Below are 18,158 nucleotides of genomic sequence, written 5' to 3'. Positions count from 1 at the left end.
CAATCACACCACTGCACTCCAGCTTGGGTGACAGAATGAGACCCTGTCTCAAAAAAAAAATACATTTCATAAAGCTATACCTGCTATAGTGATTCCGCTGATGGATCTGGGCAAAGTCAATTGAAACCCTTCTGGAAATGATTCCTCACTCTAGTTGCCATTAAGAACATTTGCAATTCATGGGAGGAGGTCAAAATATCAACATTAATAGAGGTTTGGAAGAATTGATTCCAATCCTCATGGATGAGGAGTTCAGGACTTCGGTGGAGGAAGTCACTGCAGACGGGGTGGAATCGGCAAGAGCATGAGCAGTGGATCCACAGATGTGACTGAATTGCTGCAATCTCATGGTCAAACCTGAACAGTTGAGGAGTTCTTATGAATGAATAAAGAAAGACAGTGGTTTTTGTTGAGATGGAATCTAGTCCCGATGAAGATGCTGTGAACATCGTTGAAATGACAACAAAGGATGTAGAAGATGCAGAATATCCCATAAGCCTAATTGATAAAGCAGTTGGCAGAGTTTGGGAGGACTGACTCCAATTTTGGAGGAAGTTCTACTGTGGGTCAAATGCTATCAAACAGCATCACATGCTGCAGAGAAACCTTCCATCAAGAAAGAATCCATTTGTGGGAAGTAGAAACTTTCCTTTTTAAAGTTTCCTTTCTTGTTAGAGAATAAGTGTGTTAATAACTTTGTTAAGCCCGGTCCTATGGAGCTGTTAGACATGCCGTGCTTACAGGCACGTAGTACACTCTATGTCCTTGTACTTTAACCAAGATATCTGTGCTGGATGTGCTCACAGGCATGTCCCAGCTCTCCATTGCTTTTACCTGTTTAGAAAAGTTTTAAGTTGTTTTAGTTTAGATTGTGAGGTCTGGCTCCAGCCGACAGAGATCAGACACAGCAGGAAGGACAACCCCAAATGCATAAGGGATAAATTTGTGTGTGTTCCTTCATTCGTTGTACTCTTATGGCAAGATGGCTAGTGAGAGTACCCTTTCTGCAGTCCAGGAAGTAAAAATTGCGTTGCTGAAAGAGTCTTTGTCTCAGTGCTAATTTTTCTTTGCAGCATCGAGCATCTATTTCCAACACCATTGATGTGGCAAAGTTCATCTTAAGAAATTGTGCATTTTAAGAAGTTGTGCATTTTAAGAAATTGTCACAGCTACCATCAACCACCGCCCTGATCAGTCAGCAGCCATCAACAGGGAGGCAAGACGTTCCACCGGCAAAAAGATTACGACTTGCTGAAGGCTCAGAGAATTGTTAGCATTTTCAACAACAAAGTATTTTTAAATTAGAGCATGTACACTTTTTTAAAAAACAGAATAGTACTGCACACCTAATAAGCTACAGCATAGTGTACATACAGCTTCTGTATACAGTAGAAAACCACAAAGTTCATGATTTGCTTTACTGCAGTGGTCTGGAACCGAATCTTCAGTATCTCCAACGTATACCTGGACTTACACTAATGCGTATTTTCAAGATACTGATGGAACAAGAAACAACTTCCAGGCACTCAGAAACAACTTCCCGAGTTTTCCAAATAGGTTCTGTGTTTTACACTTCTGTAATGCTATACTTTGGCACAAGTACAACAAATAATAGTTCAGCTACACAAATGTGGTTTAACTAGGTTGTGGCTACAATTTTTCAAGTCTTTAGCAGTAGAGAAATCAAACTCACCCACCTCTATTTATTCCAGGATGGGTGTGGCAAAGTGCTACAGTTCTGTAGAGGAAGCAAGTTACTTAATAGGGCATCATCCAATGAGAATTTTTCATTAATTACCTAACTTAGAAGCTGAACAAAAGGAGCTCTGTTCTTGTTATTCTTTTCTTTATACTTTAAGCTCTGCTTGGCAGCTGCAAAGAGGAAGAGGAGAGAGAGAGAGAGAGACAAGAAATGCCAGTTATGGCTCAAATCCATATTTATTTATTTATTTATTTGAGACGGAGTTTCGCTCTTGTTGCCCAGGCTGGAGTGCAATGGCACAATCACTTTGTACGCTTTTTCAAAAAACAGAATAGTATTGTATTCTGCACTACTGTACTCATTGCAACCTCCGCCTCCCGGGTTCAAGCGATTCTCCTGCCTCAGCCTCCCAAATAGCTGGGATTACAGGCGTGCACCACCACACCCGGCTAATTTTGTATTTTTAGTAGAGACAGGGTTTCTCCATGTTGGTCAGGCTGGTCTCGAACTCCCAACCTCAGGTGATCCACCTGCCTCAGCCTTCCGAAGTGCTGGGATTACAGGCGTGAGCCACCACGCCCGGCTATATTCATTTAAACTCTGGGTTCAGGCTGTGAGTGTGGGACCAGCCTGCCCTTTCTTGTAAGTCTTAGCTGTTTCTAGAAACTCTTTGCTCTTCTATCATTTCCATTTGCATTTGGAGCATATAAAACCTTGTAGGGTAATAAGTTCTACTAATGAGTTTCCACTATTTTTGTTGTTTTCCATCTAAAGTTAGATTAAAACATAATATAAAGTTATTAATTAAAACTGTTATAATTATTTCTTCAGATATGTGTAAAATATTAAAATATCTGACCATCGTGTGTATATTGTGTTTTTTAAAGATTTCTTTTCTGGCTGGGTGCAGCATGACTCATGCCTGCAATCCCAACATTTTGGGAGGCTGAGGTGGGTGGACTGCTTAAGACTAGGACTTCGAGACCAGACCATCAACATGGTGAAACCCCATCTCTACTAAAAATACAAAAATTAGCTGGGAGTGGTGGCAGGCACCTGTAATCCCAGTTACTTGGGAGGCTGAGGCAGGAGAACTGTTTGAACCCGGGAGGCAGAGGTGGCAGTGAGTTGAGATTGCATCACTGCACTTCAGCCTGGGGAACAGGGCAAGACTCGGTCTCAAAAAAAAAAGTCCTTTTCTTCTAAGAACTTATTTTTGGTTTTGGCAAATTTGCTTAGACCTTTATGTAATATCCTGTTCTTAGTTCTTTTTAACCTCTTTAAACATCCAACATTATTTATCTCTTTCATACTGGCCTATTTTCTTGAATTTTTAGATTTAAATTATCCTTTTGGTTGATCCCATGAGCTCTCCTTCTTGAAGGCTTATTTTCTGCCAAGACTTGCAATTGTTAACTGTGGTTTCAAAGTTAGCAGCTTGCCCTGAGAAGTACTGCAGTCACTGGGCGGTGGATGCACAGGCCAGGATTACAGTAGCCTCTGCAGAAGGTCTGTGGGCTTTAATCTGTGCCAGATTCCTGTTTATATAAATATATATAATAATTGGTTTTTTTTTTTTGAGATGGAGTCTCACTCTGTCACTCAGGCTGGAGTGCAGTGGTGTGATGCAACCTCAGCCTCCCAGGTTCAAGTGATTCTCCTGCCTCAGCCTCCTGAGTAGCTGGGATTACAGGCATGTGCCACTGCACCCGGCTAATTTTTGTAATTTTAGTAGAGAGGGGGTTTCACCAAGTTAGCCAGGTTGGTCTTGAACTCCTGACCTTGCAATCCACCCGCCTCAGCCTCCCGAAGTGCTGGGATTACAGGCATAAGCCACCACGCCCGGCTCATGTTTATAATTGTAAATACTTTTAGAAAAAAAAAAAAGATGCAAAAGTGATTGAGGGTTTCAGGATACCTTTTATATAGCTTCCTCTAACATTAAAATCTCAATAACCATAATAAAGTTAACAAAACCAATACATTAATCTTTGCACAATACTGTTAACTATAGACTTTATTTGGGTTTCACGTTTCCCTACTAATGTTCTCTTTTGTGATTGCTGTCATTACAAGATCCTATCCAGGATTCTGCGTCATTTAGTTGTTATATTCCACTGTGTTTTGAGTTCCTTTTCCTTTTCTGAGTTCTGTTTTTGGGGTTTTGTTTTGTTTTGAGACAGAGTTGCACTCTGTCGCCCAGGCTGGAATGCAGTGGCACGATCTTGGCTCCCTGCAACCTCTGCCTCCTGGGTTCAAGCAATTCTCCTGCCTCAGCCTCCCAAGTAGCTGGGATTACAGGTGCTCACCACCACGCACAACTAATTTCTGTTTTTTGTACTTTTATTAGAGATGGGGTTTCGCCATGTTGGCCAGGCTGGTCTCAAACTCCTGGCCTCAAGTGATCCACTCGCCTTGGCCTCCCAGAGTGCTGGAATGACAGGTATGAATCACGATGCCCATCCCCTTTTCTAAGTTTCAAGGGATTCTTGTTGTCTTGGGTCTTGTAAACAACTCCAGGTTTACCCTATTACCTTTCAAGTCTGTGTGGACTTTGATCTTCTCCTCTTTCTAAATTGTATGGTACTAATCTTTTAATTCCAAGCTGAATCTGCTCTTAGGGGATCCATCCATTTGGTAAGGGGGTAGCAATCAAATTAAACAGAGTAGAAAGGAGTGGCACAGGCAAACAGGAGTGAAAACAAGTCTGCAAATTCCACACACTGAATAGAATACCTTCAACTGAATTCCCTGGACAATGAAAGTGAGGCAGGAAAATGGGGTCCGGAGACAGGGAACGTAAGGCCGAGTCACACTTCAGCTAGGACAGGAAAGATCTTCTCCACGGGGTATACGCTGAGTAAATGACCACGTGACTTTACTTAATCCTCTTCATTTACATAGGGCATACACCAAGTAACCAATGGAAAGCCCTAGAGAGTGTTTAAACCCCACAAATTCTGTAACGGGGCCCTTGAGCCCCCATGCTCAGGCCCGCTCCCACACTGTGGGGTGTATTTTCATTTTCTACATATTTCTTCATTCCTTCCTTGCTTTGTGAGTTTTGTCCAATTCTTTGTTCAAGACGCCAAGAACCTGGACACCCTCCACCAGTAACAAAAGTACCAGGTGTTCTCACCAGAGACACAAAATTAGAGAACGGAAGGATCATCTCATCCAGCGTCTCAGGTTTTACAAACAAGAAAACGATCATGTTGCAAAGGAAATCAACAGAAAATATCACTTTGACACCAATTTATAGCATTTATTGACATTTCCATTTAAAATGCTAGGAAAGCTGTATAAACTGTAAACATGGAAACCAAATACTTGCATAAATTATTTCAAAAACTCTACAGCACATTAGAAAACAGTGCAGCTATTGAAGGATAGAAACATAACCGACAAATAGAAGGGAGGGGTCGATTATTAAATCGTACACCCACACTGAGATTTAAGTGCCTGTTTGTGACCAGCAAGCCATGATTGTCAAGTTTAAGTTGCAGTATTGATGCCACAGGTGGCCTCAATTTGCTCTGCACATTTTCGTACATGAACGCTCATAATCTAGGAATGAGTGTGCAGAAGAGCCAGAAAAACATGGACCTTGACAAAGGAGGGGGAGACAAGTCAGCACGCCAGGCAGCTCTGCCGAGCAACCTTTCCTGTTGACGCTAGCCCAGGCTCCATGCGTCCCAGAGATGCTCCGGAGGAGGGCAAAGTTGACGGTGTTTCTACTCCCCTTCTCTGAAACGAGTCCTCTGGTACTTAGAGCAACTAAATGAATGAGTGGAGCCTCAGTTCCTCTAGCACCTCCCTCTTCTCTCCCCGCATTTGCAGGAGGCACAGTACAGGGTATGTGACTTGAACTTCGCTCTGTACTGTTCCCAACTTGTACACTTAGGGAGTCAAGTTATGAATACTTGAAATCTGGCAAGTACTAAAAGACTATTCCTGATGCTTCAAGTAGCCCAGACAGGTTCTGTGTAATCAGGGACCGTAAGACACTCAAATCACTCAAAATTTCACCTCTGTCCCTTTTACCTATTCGCTTTTTTTTTTTTTTTTTTTTCAGAGATGGGACATCACCCTGTAGCCCAGTCTGGGGTGCAGTGACATGATCATAGCTCACTGCAGCCTCCAACTCCTTGGCTCAAGCAATCCTCCGGTCTTAGCCTTTTGAGTAGCTGGGACTACTGGCACATGCCACCATGCCCAGCTAATTTTTAAATTTTTTTGTAGAGATGGGGTCTCACTATGTTGCCCAAGCTGGTTTCAAACTCCTGGCCTCAAGCGATCCTCCTGTCTCAGCCTCCCAAAGTGTCGAGATTAGAGGCGTGAGCCACCAGGCCCAGACTACTCAGTTTTTCAGAAATGTGAAGCGACCCCTGAAAGACCTGGAGGAAGAAGGAAAAGTAAGGATCCTGGATAATTCTCTACCCTGTGGGAAGCCATTTTAACTATAGTGCATTAAGACATTCATTGCTTGTCACTTTCTCACTGGCTTCTAACTTTATTTCATGTTTCCAAAGGCATTTAATATTCTTTTCCTAAATTTCAATGCTGCTGTGTTTTAAGATAAATTATCAAGTCTACTGTCACACACACAAGCATGAACTTAGCAATGTACCATGATGTTGCCATTTTCAAGTCATCTTCGTAGTGAAGAAAGTAGTCCTATTTAAACACTGACAATCACCTCCAAGAATATCAAAAGAAACCTGAAGTGCATACACTCCTTGTTCATTAGCTAACAAGTGTTAAGTCTATTACATTTTATGTTACAGCAGCTGCTCATAGAAACCCTGTTAGAATGTGTTAACATGTTAAATGTAAAAATGAAGTTCAACTGACTATGCCATAAAAATGTGTTTTGTGTTCACATGCTGTCTGCTGGTGCAGAAGCGAACTTTCTCTTGCTCTCGGTCAGGGCGAATGTGGATAAGCAGGCTCTGGGACTGGTGTTGGAGCCTTGCTCCGGAGGTAGAAATGACGACAGTGAAAACTCCACTAAAGTTAGCATGGGAGTTAAGACTGGAGTTCCCCTACCCCTGTGCCCAGAACCTTAACCAGCTTTCCTTCCCAACGGCAAATTCATTCATGTCTGAGAATCTAGTATGAAAGGGGTAAGAGAGGCTTATGTAATGATTAATTTGTGAATTACCACCAATGCATTGCAAATCAGTGTCCCAATGACTGGTTTGGTTACTGTAGCACTTATTGTGCAAATGCAGGAACAGTGACCCCGTCCGCAGGAAACGAGAGACTCCTACAGCACAGAACTGCTGGTTTTAGCCCAAAGCCTTTTGTGCCTACCTTCACCTGTGCTTTGCCTCACAGGCTGCGTGCCAGGAAATACCTGGCTGGCAAACACCCACAGCTTAAAAGCCACCCAAATCAAAACACTATGAAATTAATATAATGTGGAGAAAACCTGTAGGTAGCTGTAAAGAAGCTGAATGTATATATTGATAGCTCACTATGCTCCACAAAGGATTTGGCGTGGCCAAACGCTGCTGAGATCGGCTGGAAACAACGACCTCAGTGTCATTCTCATCATTTTCGTCCTCTTCCCTTGCCCCCACCCCAACACTGGAGCACTTCCTCTGTAGATCTTCACAGCCCTAGTCATTTCCTTGCTGTATGACTGCAAAAGCATCCTCCGAGCACCTCTTCCTTCTCTTCTAAAACTCCCTCAATAGTGCAGTTGGGGATTCTGTCCCCTTACTAAGGTGGATCAAGATCAGGTTCGTTTTCACTGGCAGCTGCACCCCATGCCTATAGCCTTTCCTAGGCCCATGCTCAGCTCTTCCTTCCACACCATTTGCTTGGGTAGCTGCCCTGCCTTCAAAGTCACTTCTGAAGTTGACGGCTCCCCAGATCTCGCATTTCCAAACATGCAACTTCCGCAACTTCTTCTGGGTACCTAATGCATTTGTGTCTTTTTTTCTTTTTGAGACAGACTCTTCCTCTGTCACCCAGGCTGGAGTGCAGTGGTACAATCTCAGCTCACTGCAATCTCTGCCCCCCAGGTTTAAGCGATTCTCATGCCTCAGCTGGGACTACAGGCATGTGCCACCACACCTGGCTAATTTTTGTATTTTTTGGAGAAACGGGGTTTCACCATGTTGGCCAGGCTGGTTTCAAACTCCTGATCTCAAGTGATCCACCTGCTTCGGCCTCCCTAAGTGCTGGGATTACAGGCATGAACCACCACGCCTGACCTCTTTGAATGAATCTTATTGATCTGTATCTATTTATCTGTATCTTCCATCTTTTATACCCATTCGTACTATCTTAGATTCTAAAATCTCAGAAGGCAAGGCTCATGTCTGCTGGCTTATTTGGGGCCAGAGACGCCAGAAAGTCAGGAGCAGAAAGATGCTTAATAAATGCCATTTGAAAATTAGTGAAGAAGTGAATTTAAAGCAAAATGGGAGTGAGGAAGATGAGTCACAGGGAACTTTCAGTTTTGCTCATCACCCATGTGTGAAGCCACTCACTGCAGGGGCGTAGCGTATCACAGCGCTCATCCTAGGGCATCCACATCGATAGCACGTTACATTTTCACGGTGCTTTATGCTCCCTCCTCACAGAACATTTGCACACATGATTGCATCTGATTCTCACAACTGGGGAGCCTGGAAGGTGGCGGGGGAGGCCTGTTCTTGTTTGGCTGATGGGGAGAATGAAGTTCAGAGAAGGAATCTGACACGGTCAGTGAGTGACAAAGTAGACTCTGAAAAAACAAATCATGTCTCCAAACATTCTGACTCAAATGTACAGTTTGTGTTACCACTAGAACTTTTTAAAATAGGAAAAAAGAATAGACACAAAATTCAACTGTTCACTGTAGAGTGCTTCCAGAAATGGACTCCAAAGTCACACACCGTCCACACGAGGACCTTCTTTTCATGGATCACGTTAACTGAGTGTCTGAAGACGCCTGGGGGAATGGTGCTGCCCACACAGCTAATTTGTTCTGAGTTTGGTGATTGGTGAAACTGTTGTGGCAGGCCTTGAGAGGAAGCAAGTGCACACCACATGTGCTTTATGACCACCGACAGAGTGCCGGTGATTGGGGCACCCGGGGGCCTGCTCACACCACCCCATAATCACCGGCCGCTTATTACACATCATCTTTGGTCTGGACGTCTGTTTAAAGGTGTATTGTTTCTAAGAATAAAAATACAGTTAAAATCCCTTTATCGTAGTTTGAAAGGCATCAAAATTGCTGTTACAGTCAGCCCACTTTGAAACAGAGCCCTCTTTCTGCAATGCTCAAAGGAGGTCACCATGTTTAATATACTCTATGTGCAAACCCTTATGGCACCGAGCAGAACTGGGAGAGAAGGGGCCATTTATCCCATTTGCCGTCACATGATTTGAATTCATTATATGGTGTCCAGAATAAAATTCTGCTTGGATATCTGAAGTTCTTAATACAATATTCAGCAAACCTGGTATTTTTGAGTGACATGCAAAGAGAATCCTTCAGTTTGGGGAGAGTCTAGTATTAAACCAAGACCAAGATGTCAAGCCCAGAAGGGGGCCTTCTCTCCAATGTTCCTTGGAGCCTCTGAGGATCGCCTGACAAGATGTCGCCCCTCCTTTATCATCCTTGAGAGACTTACTCTCCTGCACCCCTTCTGTTTCAGAGGTGTCCAGATGAAAACTGGCTCCACTGTAACTCCCCAGAACCAACTTTCCTCATATGTTAAGACTCTAAATCTGTACGACAAGGCCTGAAACACGGTTTTGAAATCCAGTGACTCCATTTTGGAAACCTGTTTTAGGGATCTCAAAACTTGGCACGGATACACAGGTTTTGACTAGTCAGAGCCCCAAATTCTAGCCCCTCACCTGTTATTCAATTAAAAGTACAGTCATGCACACATAAGGATGTTTTGGTCAATGACGGTCTGCACATTGATGGTAGTCCCATAAGATGATAAAACTGTATTTTTACCATACCTTTTCTACGTTTAGATATGTTTAGATACACAAATATCACTGTGTTCAGCACAGTAACATGCTGTACAGGTTTGTAGCCTAAGGGCAATAGACCACATCACACAGCCTAGGTGTGTAGTAGGCTAGGCCATGTAGGTTGTGTAAGTACATTCTAGAATGTTGGCACAGCAACAAAACAGCCTGATGACACATTTCCCAGAACGCATCCCCATTGTTAAGCGATGCATGACTGTATTCGTTGATCTAATAAAAACGGGTTCGTAGTGAAAAATCTCTTAGCTAAGCCTGCTTTTCTTCTGAGTTTCACTCAGGTACCAGAAAACAGAATGGCCCTTGTCACTGTTTTCTTTACCATGATTTGGAACGTGGGGAAATGTTACATCAGGAGTAAATCTTCATCAAGATGATCCCCTCTTAGGCCCAAAGAGCGTAAGACAATTTTAATAGCCACTCGACAGAATAATAGCACAATAAAATCAGAAACGAGAAGCAACTCTCTCCTTTCCCTTGAAGTCTCAAAGCTCTTTTACATTGCTTGATTCGTTACAGAGAGGCTGAACTGAACTCAATTTCATTTCCAGGTTTTGAACACAGGGCATGTGACTGGTAGAGATGTATGCATAACAATTTGGTGGTCCTGGGAATTATTACGTAACTTTTGCTTACAGAAGATTTCTCATTCAAACATAATTTGTGAACAAATCAACAGCAAAATGGAAGAAAGGATCAGTGAGGACCTCTCAAAAGCCTCATTTTATAGGATTGGGCTTAGCGATCAGTGCTGAACTGGGATGTGGCCAGGAGTTACGTGTGCTCAATTAAGAAACAGCAAAAGTAATTAAGAACGGAGATCTAATCTGCTATCCATATTTGGGATAACCAAATAAATATTCAGCTTTTTGCCCTGCTTTGGGAGGGATTTTTTTTTTCTAGGACAAAATGAAACCTTTAACTTATTCTTCCACTGAAAAAGCCAACGTTGCGTTTCAGACATGAAGGGGAAGGGGCCTTGGAACTGTAGCACCAGAAGGAGGAGGAAGAATGCAGGTGATGGCTTCGCGTGGAGTCATCAGGCTCTACAACCTGTCATTTGGTTTCTCACTAGTAGCTTTTTAAAATTCCCAAACAGTCTTAGTATTCTTGTTGTTAATGTTACTATTAAAATAAGTTCCTATGGAGTAAAAGAGAAAAATCAGACTGTTCATAAAACGTCTTCAAACCTCTTCTCAGAAAACAAAGCAGCAGGTTCATCGTCCACGTACCAGTCTCCAACCCACGGAAACGCTTGGTTCCTTTCATCCCTACGCCGTCTATACATTTTAATCACTGCCTTTAAAAAAGAGACGAATGCAGTCCTTTTGTTAGCTTAGCTTTGTGTTTTGTTTTTGTGAAGTGCTGCTGGCTTGTGGCCAAAGTACATATATTTTAACCGAACCCAAGTGGTCACACAATTGCCAGCCCAGTGAAAGGCTCAAGAACTGTCACATGACTTATGGCATCTTGTAAATCGCAACTTGCTCCCTCCGGCGGGCAGGCTGCCCAGGAGGCGCTCCTTCCTCTTACAAACACCCACTCGGTTGATTTCCTTTTGGTCTTGCTTCCACGGGAAGCGGATACTTGGCCAATCTGCAAGGCGGGCCGATCAGCTGTGGAAGTTCTGCACGGTGCTCTGTTTCTGGGAGAGCCGGAGGAGCTCCTCGCGGATCGCTTTGATGAGAGAGGCTGAGGAGTGGCCGGGCTGCAGGTCTTCCGTGGAGCTGGTGGGGTAACCCAGCCCAGGGCCCTGCAGCCCCCGGTGGGGGAGGTTCCCGGGAGGAGCTGAGGGCTCCCTGCCTGAAGTCCTTGGCACCTGAAATAGCGGTGAAGAAGAATACTCTTGATGTCCGAGCATGTGTGTCTGAAAAACACGGCAAACGTTACTGTACTTCCTACAGAAGGAAAAGCGGGAATGTCAAGTGCAAACTGGCTCTGGGAAGGTTCCCAGGACCGCCCACATCCCTCCACGAACTCAGCCCTCCAACAGGGCCCTGCCGCCTATGCCCCCGTGTGGAGGTGAGGGGTGAAGACACCAGGGGCCTGGGGAGAACAGGGAGCGGGGAGGCTGGAGTACCCCAGGGGGTGAAAGGCCGCGTGATATCTGATTGCTGAAGAAGGTAAGCTGATCCACAATCCACGCAAGACAGACAAGGGGGACAGCTGCCTCTGCCCTGGCCTAGAGCCCACGAAACCACCATCTTCCGCTTTATCTAGCTGCTCTGTGTGTGTGTGTGTGTGTGTGTGTCTGTCTGTCTGTCTGTCTACTGGGGGCTCTGTAGAGCCTTTTCTTTAAAAAGTTATCTGCACTAAAGCATAAAATAGTGTTGCTGATATTTGCAGCATACACATTAATTTGGCAGTAGTTTCACAAGAATTATTACACTTTTCAGAATGTTTTTCATGGTTTTTTTCTCAGTGGAAAAAAATGTCTCTTTGCATTTATATGTAAGAGTACTTAAATCTGTGTACTAAAAAACATACGCTGGGGCCAAGTTATTCATGAGTCAAAGACAGCATTCCAGCTCTAGGTTCTTTCTACGTTCCACTTCTCCAAATAGTGACCAAGTGGTGCTCCAAAGTGGATGTGACAGGAAGATCTTAACATCCCACGCCAGGCACGGTGGCTCACGCCTGTAACTCCAATCCTTTGGGAGGTCAAGGAGAGAGGACTGCCTTGAGGCCAGGTGTTCGAGATCAGCCTGGCCAACATAGTGAGACCCTGTCTCCATTTTTTTTTAAAAAAAGCAAAACACCAAAACCAACCCCAAACACCTCATGAAGCTAAGCTGGGCAACATGAAGACAAAAAAAGAGAAATGGCGGCAAACTCAAAGCAGATACCTGAGACTATAACAACGTCTCTTTTAGGGAAACGCCATATTCTAAAGTTAGTGTCCTTTCATTAAGCAAGAGCATCCAGCTATGAAAGGAATTTAGTGTGTCTGTTGGGAAGGTACAGAAATGCAACGAACGCTGTAGCATAACGATAAGGATAAAACAAAAAGTAATATTCTGGTTTTCATTTTCAACTTCATTAATTTATTCCCCCAGGATGTACAGTTCTTGAGAAAAGCACACTGGTGCTCAGACTGAGTGAGCGAACAGAAGTCTCAAAAAGAAAGCCTGTGTCTTAAAATGTCCCCAACTGTGTGCTTATTACAAAATTACCTACTCATGGTCACAATACAAATGACGTTAATAAACCCACAATGAATCACAAATGCTGTGGAAGAGCAGGAATTTCTATACGGCGATCCCACCAAACATGAACTCCAGAGTTTAGTCAACTATAGATTCAAATTTACTATTGAAAGCTTGAACGCTGCCTCAAGAAAAATTATATGCTTCCCAAAAGCGAGATGCTAAAACCGTAAACCGAAACACAAGTAATTGGGAGATTTAAAGTTTTTTTGACGTCGGTTTTAAAAAGGGACCCGCAAAGCAGAAGCTGCTAAATTGAGGGATTATGTGTACATTTGTTTTTCTTTGAGACAGAGTCTCACTCTGTCACTCAGGCTAGAGTGCTGCGGCGCGATCTTGGCTCACTACAACCTTCGCCTTCCGGGTTCAAGTGATTCTCCTGCCTCAGCCTCCCAAGTAGCTGAGACTATAGGCGCCCGCCACCTCGCCCAGCTAATTTTTGTGGGGTTTTTTGTATTTTTAGTAGAGACCTGGTTTCACTGTGTTGGCCAGGCTGGTCTCGAACTCCTGACCTCATGATCTGCCCACCTCAGCCTTCCAAAGTGCTGGAATTACAGGCGTGAGCCACCGTGCCCGGCCTATATCTAAATTTTAATTGACGACTCAAACAGGAGATACTCACGGCCTCTCTTCGCCCCGTGTCATCTTCCCCGTACGAAGGCCAGCCTGGCGCCCCATACTGGCTGCCTCTGCTTGATGCGATTTCTACTGGCTGAGCTCCCATTCTGCTGGCAATTCCCACCTGCGTCAGGTGTTGGATCTGGGAGCCTGGAAGAACATGGTGGAGTGGCCTGGTCAACATTTTAGGAGAGTGCAGCTGCTGAGGAAGACACTGTCAGCTCTGACCACTGCACTCCTTCAGGACTAGGGGTCATGACTTGGTACCAGTTCTAGCTCCAGAAATCTCACCTCAACTGCCACACTGTCAGCATTTCCTGAGGGTCCGGTAGGTAGGGAAATGCACCACAAAGCAACGTGGACCAAGCGATCAGAATAAACAAATGAAAGAAGAAAATCCCATTGCAAAAAAGTCTGAAACAGAATTCTTGACTCCCCGACATTCACCCGTGCCTAAGCCTGTCCCCCATTTCACCATCCCCATTTCCACACAGGACTATGCAGTCCTACTTGCTCAGATCTAAAAAACTATACCCTATGCCCAATTCCTCTTTCCTGCGCGTTTCCTAGCAGCCCATCAGAAAGCCTTCTGGCTCCTCTCCTGAAGTGCTGCGTGAGGGTGACCCCTCCTCCCTGTGAGCACAGCAACAGCCCAGTGGAACCCCCATCCCAGCCCTGATAAAACTGTTTCCCCACAGGTTCCCCATGCCTAGACAGGGTGTATTCCCCCAAAAACACCCTGTCAGAAGACACTCTCAGCTCTGACCAGCACACTCCTTAAGGACGAGGGATCACGACTTGGTACCAGTTATATCTCCAGAAATGGTATTTCCTAAGAGAAACAGATCATGAGCTTCTTGGTTCCTGGACTCTGATTTCCTTTGAATTCAGAGGCTGACAGTGCTTGCCCTTATTTTCGTGGCTAGACATCAGGACTGCAGATAAATGGTACAACAGAAGGTTCTTCCATTCATCTCTGTCGAGGTTACCAATAAGGAGCAGCTCATCGATTAAGAAAGGAGTGAAAGGTTTGGAGTCATCGTGAAGCTGAAGCCTGGCTCTTTCTTGCTTGTGGCTTTGAGATTCACAAGGACCTGGATATATAATATGCTTATTTTTTTCCTTAAAAGGCAGGATATATATGTATTTAAATTCAGCATTTTAAAGTATATTTTCATAATAACTCATATTTTGTCTGTAATGTAGCCACAATATAATTAAAACCAGTCCCCCAGTTTGAATGGTGCAGTGAGCTGGTGACAGAGCCAGAGGACTCTGTAGAGCAAATTACTCTGCTACACTCATACGCTCAGACATCTGCAGCCTCTTGTGGCTACTGAAGCCAGGTAATAAACAATATTTTTCTCCCTCATCAACTTGTGGCATATGGAAATACACCTATACTGCAAATTAAGGGAGAAAAAAAGTGATTCTTAAGTACTGTGAAATAGAATACTTATTTCCGGCTAGGCACGGTGGCTCACGCCTGTAATCCGAGCACTCTGGGAAGCTGAGGCAGGTGGATCAACTGAGGTCAGAAGTTCGAGACCAGCCTGGCCAACCTGGTAAAACCCTGTCTCTACTAAAAATACAAAAATTAGCCTGGCCTGGTGGCAGGCACCTGTAATCCCAGCTACTCGGGAGACTGAGGCAGGAGAATTGCTTGAACCTGGGAGGCAGAGGTTGCAGTAAGCCGAGATCATGCCACTGCACTCCAGCCTGGGCCACAGAGTGAGACTCCATCTCCCAAAAAAAAAAAAATTTCCAAATCTGCTATCATCAAACTCACCTGTGAAGCTCCAACTGGAGCTTCAACGGCTCCAAGCGCCCAACGCTAAGGGAGGCACCTCCTCCATCTTTAAGTCTATCCCGACTCCAGCTGCCTAATTAACAACCTCAATTCTCTCAATTCTTTAAGAGATGGGGTCTCACTATGTCGGCCAGGCTGGTCTTGAACTCTTCCTAGCCTCAAGAGATCCTCGCATTTTGGCCGCCCACCACAATGGCATTACAGCTGTGAGCTACAATACCTGACCAACAACCTCCAATAATCAACCACATTAAAAAAAAAAAAAGAAGAACTCCTTAATGGTTTTATTTGGATATTTAATGATAATTAAAGTCAGGAAAAGCTGTCATGGCTCTGGGCAGAGCAATGCACTGTTCTGGAGCACCAGGTCAGTTATTGAAAAATCCGAACGGTATTAAAATGATCAGGACTACTGGCACTCCTTGCCCAACAGGCATTGTTTGAGCAAATCTTGCAAAATGCTGTCAGAGCAGTGCAGTGCAGCCACCATTTCCAAAGGCTCAACCAACTGCACAGGGAGAAAAGCACATCTCCTGTGTAAAGCCACTATAGCAGCGGAAATCATCATTTGGTAGGATTTTTGTATCCTGCGTTGTTCACGTAACAATACAGCACAGGCTTCCCCCATAAGTCAGCACTGAGCCCAGCAAGCCGGGGTTTGCATTCCAGCTCAGTCACCAACAAGCGCTGCGACCCTGAGCGACTGGCTAAGGCTACCGCTGAGCCTTGATTCCTCACTTCTCCAACAGGGTTAAAAATCTACCTCAGCAGAGCACGGTGGCTCACAAGGCAGACGGATCACCCGAAGTCAGGAGTTCACAATCAGCCTGGTCAACATGGTGAAACTCTGTCTCTACTAAAAATACAAAAATGTGCCGGGTGTGGTGGCATGCACCTGTAATCCCAGCTACTCAGGAGGCTGAGGCAGAAGAATCGCTTGAACCCAGGAGGCGGAGGTTGCAGTGAGCTGAGATGGTGCCACTTCACTCCAGCCTGGGTGACAGAGCAAAAACTCCCTCTCAAAAAAAAAAAAGAAAGAAAGAAAAGAAAAAGAAAAAAAAATCTACCTCAGAAGGTTATTTCAAGGATTAAAAAGAGATAAAACAGATCAAGCATCAAATGCATAGGAGGCAACTGGTAAATCTCAAATTCCCCTTTTCTGGCTTTTTACGACCTCTTCATCTTAAGTAGCTGCACAATTTCCTCAGGGATGGCTTTCCTACTAGGTATATCTAGGGAACCTAACAATATTTTGCTATTATACAAATAATGCTGTGGTAAATATCTTGACACATGTCGTTTTTCCGCAATATTTTGGATTTTAGGAGAGTGAGCCTGGATTTCCAAAACTGGAATTACCAAATCAAAAGCTTGGTAAGTCCTACTGCCAGATTGCTTTCCAAAAGTTTAATAATTTACGCCACCATTGAGAATAATAGTGACGACAGTCATGGCAGCTGATATTTATTCAAAGTTTATGCTATGCCAGGCACTATCTCGAGTACTTCTGTCATCTTCTTTTATCAGCCAAACCACCAAGGAGGTGAGTGCAAATATCCCTAGCACAGATGAAGAAACTGGATGCTAATTTTACCATACCAGATTATAAAAATAATTTCATGATTGAAATGGTGCATTATGGTATTAATTTGCATTTTTAAAATAATTTAAAAACTGGACCTTTTTCCTTTTCCCACTGACCTTTTCAGGTTGGCCCACTTAATTTATATGAGGTATCTTCTACAATAAAAATATTTCTTGATCGTGAGGTACTATAAATTTCTCCTAGGTACTGTTTTCTTTTTTTGAAAATAATTGGCAATTTTCAGACATATGCATGTTTCATAAAGTTCTATAGTTAAAAAGGTAATCCTTCTAATCTTAAACATTTTCCATAAATTTTTACATTTCATCTAATAGAAATTTAAAAATAATTTCCTTTTGAATGTTTGATATATGTAATTTCTATATTCTTTCAGATTTTTAAAAATTTATTTTATTTATTTAATTTTTTTTAGAGATGGGGTCTTGCTATGTTGCCCAGGCTGGAGTGCAGTGGCTATTCACAGGTGCAATCCGGCTACTGATCAGCATGGGAGTTTTGACCTGCTCCGTTTCCGACCTGGGCCGGTTCACCCCTCCTTAGGCAACCTGGTGGTCCTCCGCTCCTGGGAGGTCACCATAGTGATGCTGAACTTAGTGCGGACACCCGATCGGCATAGCGCACTACAGCCCAGAACTCCTGGGCTCAAGCGATCCTCCCACCTCAGCCTCCGGAGTAGCTGGGACTACAGGCATGTGCCACTGTGCCCAGCTCTTTCAGATTTTAAATTAAAAATTAATACATCTGAATTTTTCTTAGTATATATGCCATGTAGGGAGGTTCAAAGATCTACCAATTAACAGGGGAATCAAGACTCACTGCAGACCAAAGCACCTATAAAGTTCAGGAAATCCTATAGGATTCCAGGAGACGTGATTTGTTTTGCAGACTAATAGACAATGCAAAATAAAAGAATTTCCTAGAAAAATCATAATGAAAAAATATCAATCAATTATTGCAAATTTCGAATTGGCTTAAACTTGCTTTTGTTTGGTTTTGAGATAGAGTTTTCTATGAGAGTTGTTCGTTACAAGCTGAAAAACGCACTTTCTTTAAAACTAACTCTTGTTTTCATGCCATCCAAAGTGCTCAGAGTGAGATCTTTCATTTACAGTAAGGATTTGGAAGCGTTTTTCCTGGAGGGAGCGTGCTGTGAATTTCACACGAAGGGGCTGGTTCCAGAGCCAATCAGCAGACAGCAGCTTTGGGAGCTTA

At 43.7% G+C, this 18,158-nt stretch overlaps 1 protein-coding gene across 1 annotated transcript in view; it reads right to left on the bottom strand.

Annotated features, from left to right (window-relative positions):
• Positions 1-11,217: 11,217 nt before the first annotated feature.
• Positions 11,218-18,158, bottom strand: part of KIAA1549 (KIAA1549 ortholog) — a 109,134-nt gene continuing 102,193 nt past the window's right edge. The window contains exons 20-21 of the mRNA XM_012447576.2: positions 13,535-13,680; positions 11,218-11,573 (exon numbers count right to left, since the gene is read on the bottom strand). Coding sequence (XP_012302999.2) covers positions 11,319-11,573; positions 13,535-13,680 — 401 coding nt within the window. The 3' untranslated portion in view covers positions 11,218-11,318. The remainder of the gene's footprint in view (positions 11,574-13,534; positions 13,681-18,158) is intronic.

The sequence above is a fragment of the Aotus nancymaae genome, unplaced genomic scaffold (genome assembly GCF_030222135.1).
Source record: "Aotus nancymaae isolate 86718 unplaced genomic scaffold, 86718_ANA_hifiasm-v0.15.2.pri h1tg000002l, whole genome shotgun sequence".
NCBI classification, from domain to species: Eukaryota; Metazoa; Chordata; class Mammalia; order Primates; family Aotidae; genus Aotus; species Aotus nancymaae.
This window is presented reverse-complemented; position numbering and strand designations above follow the sequence as displayed.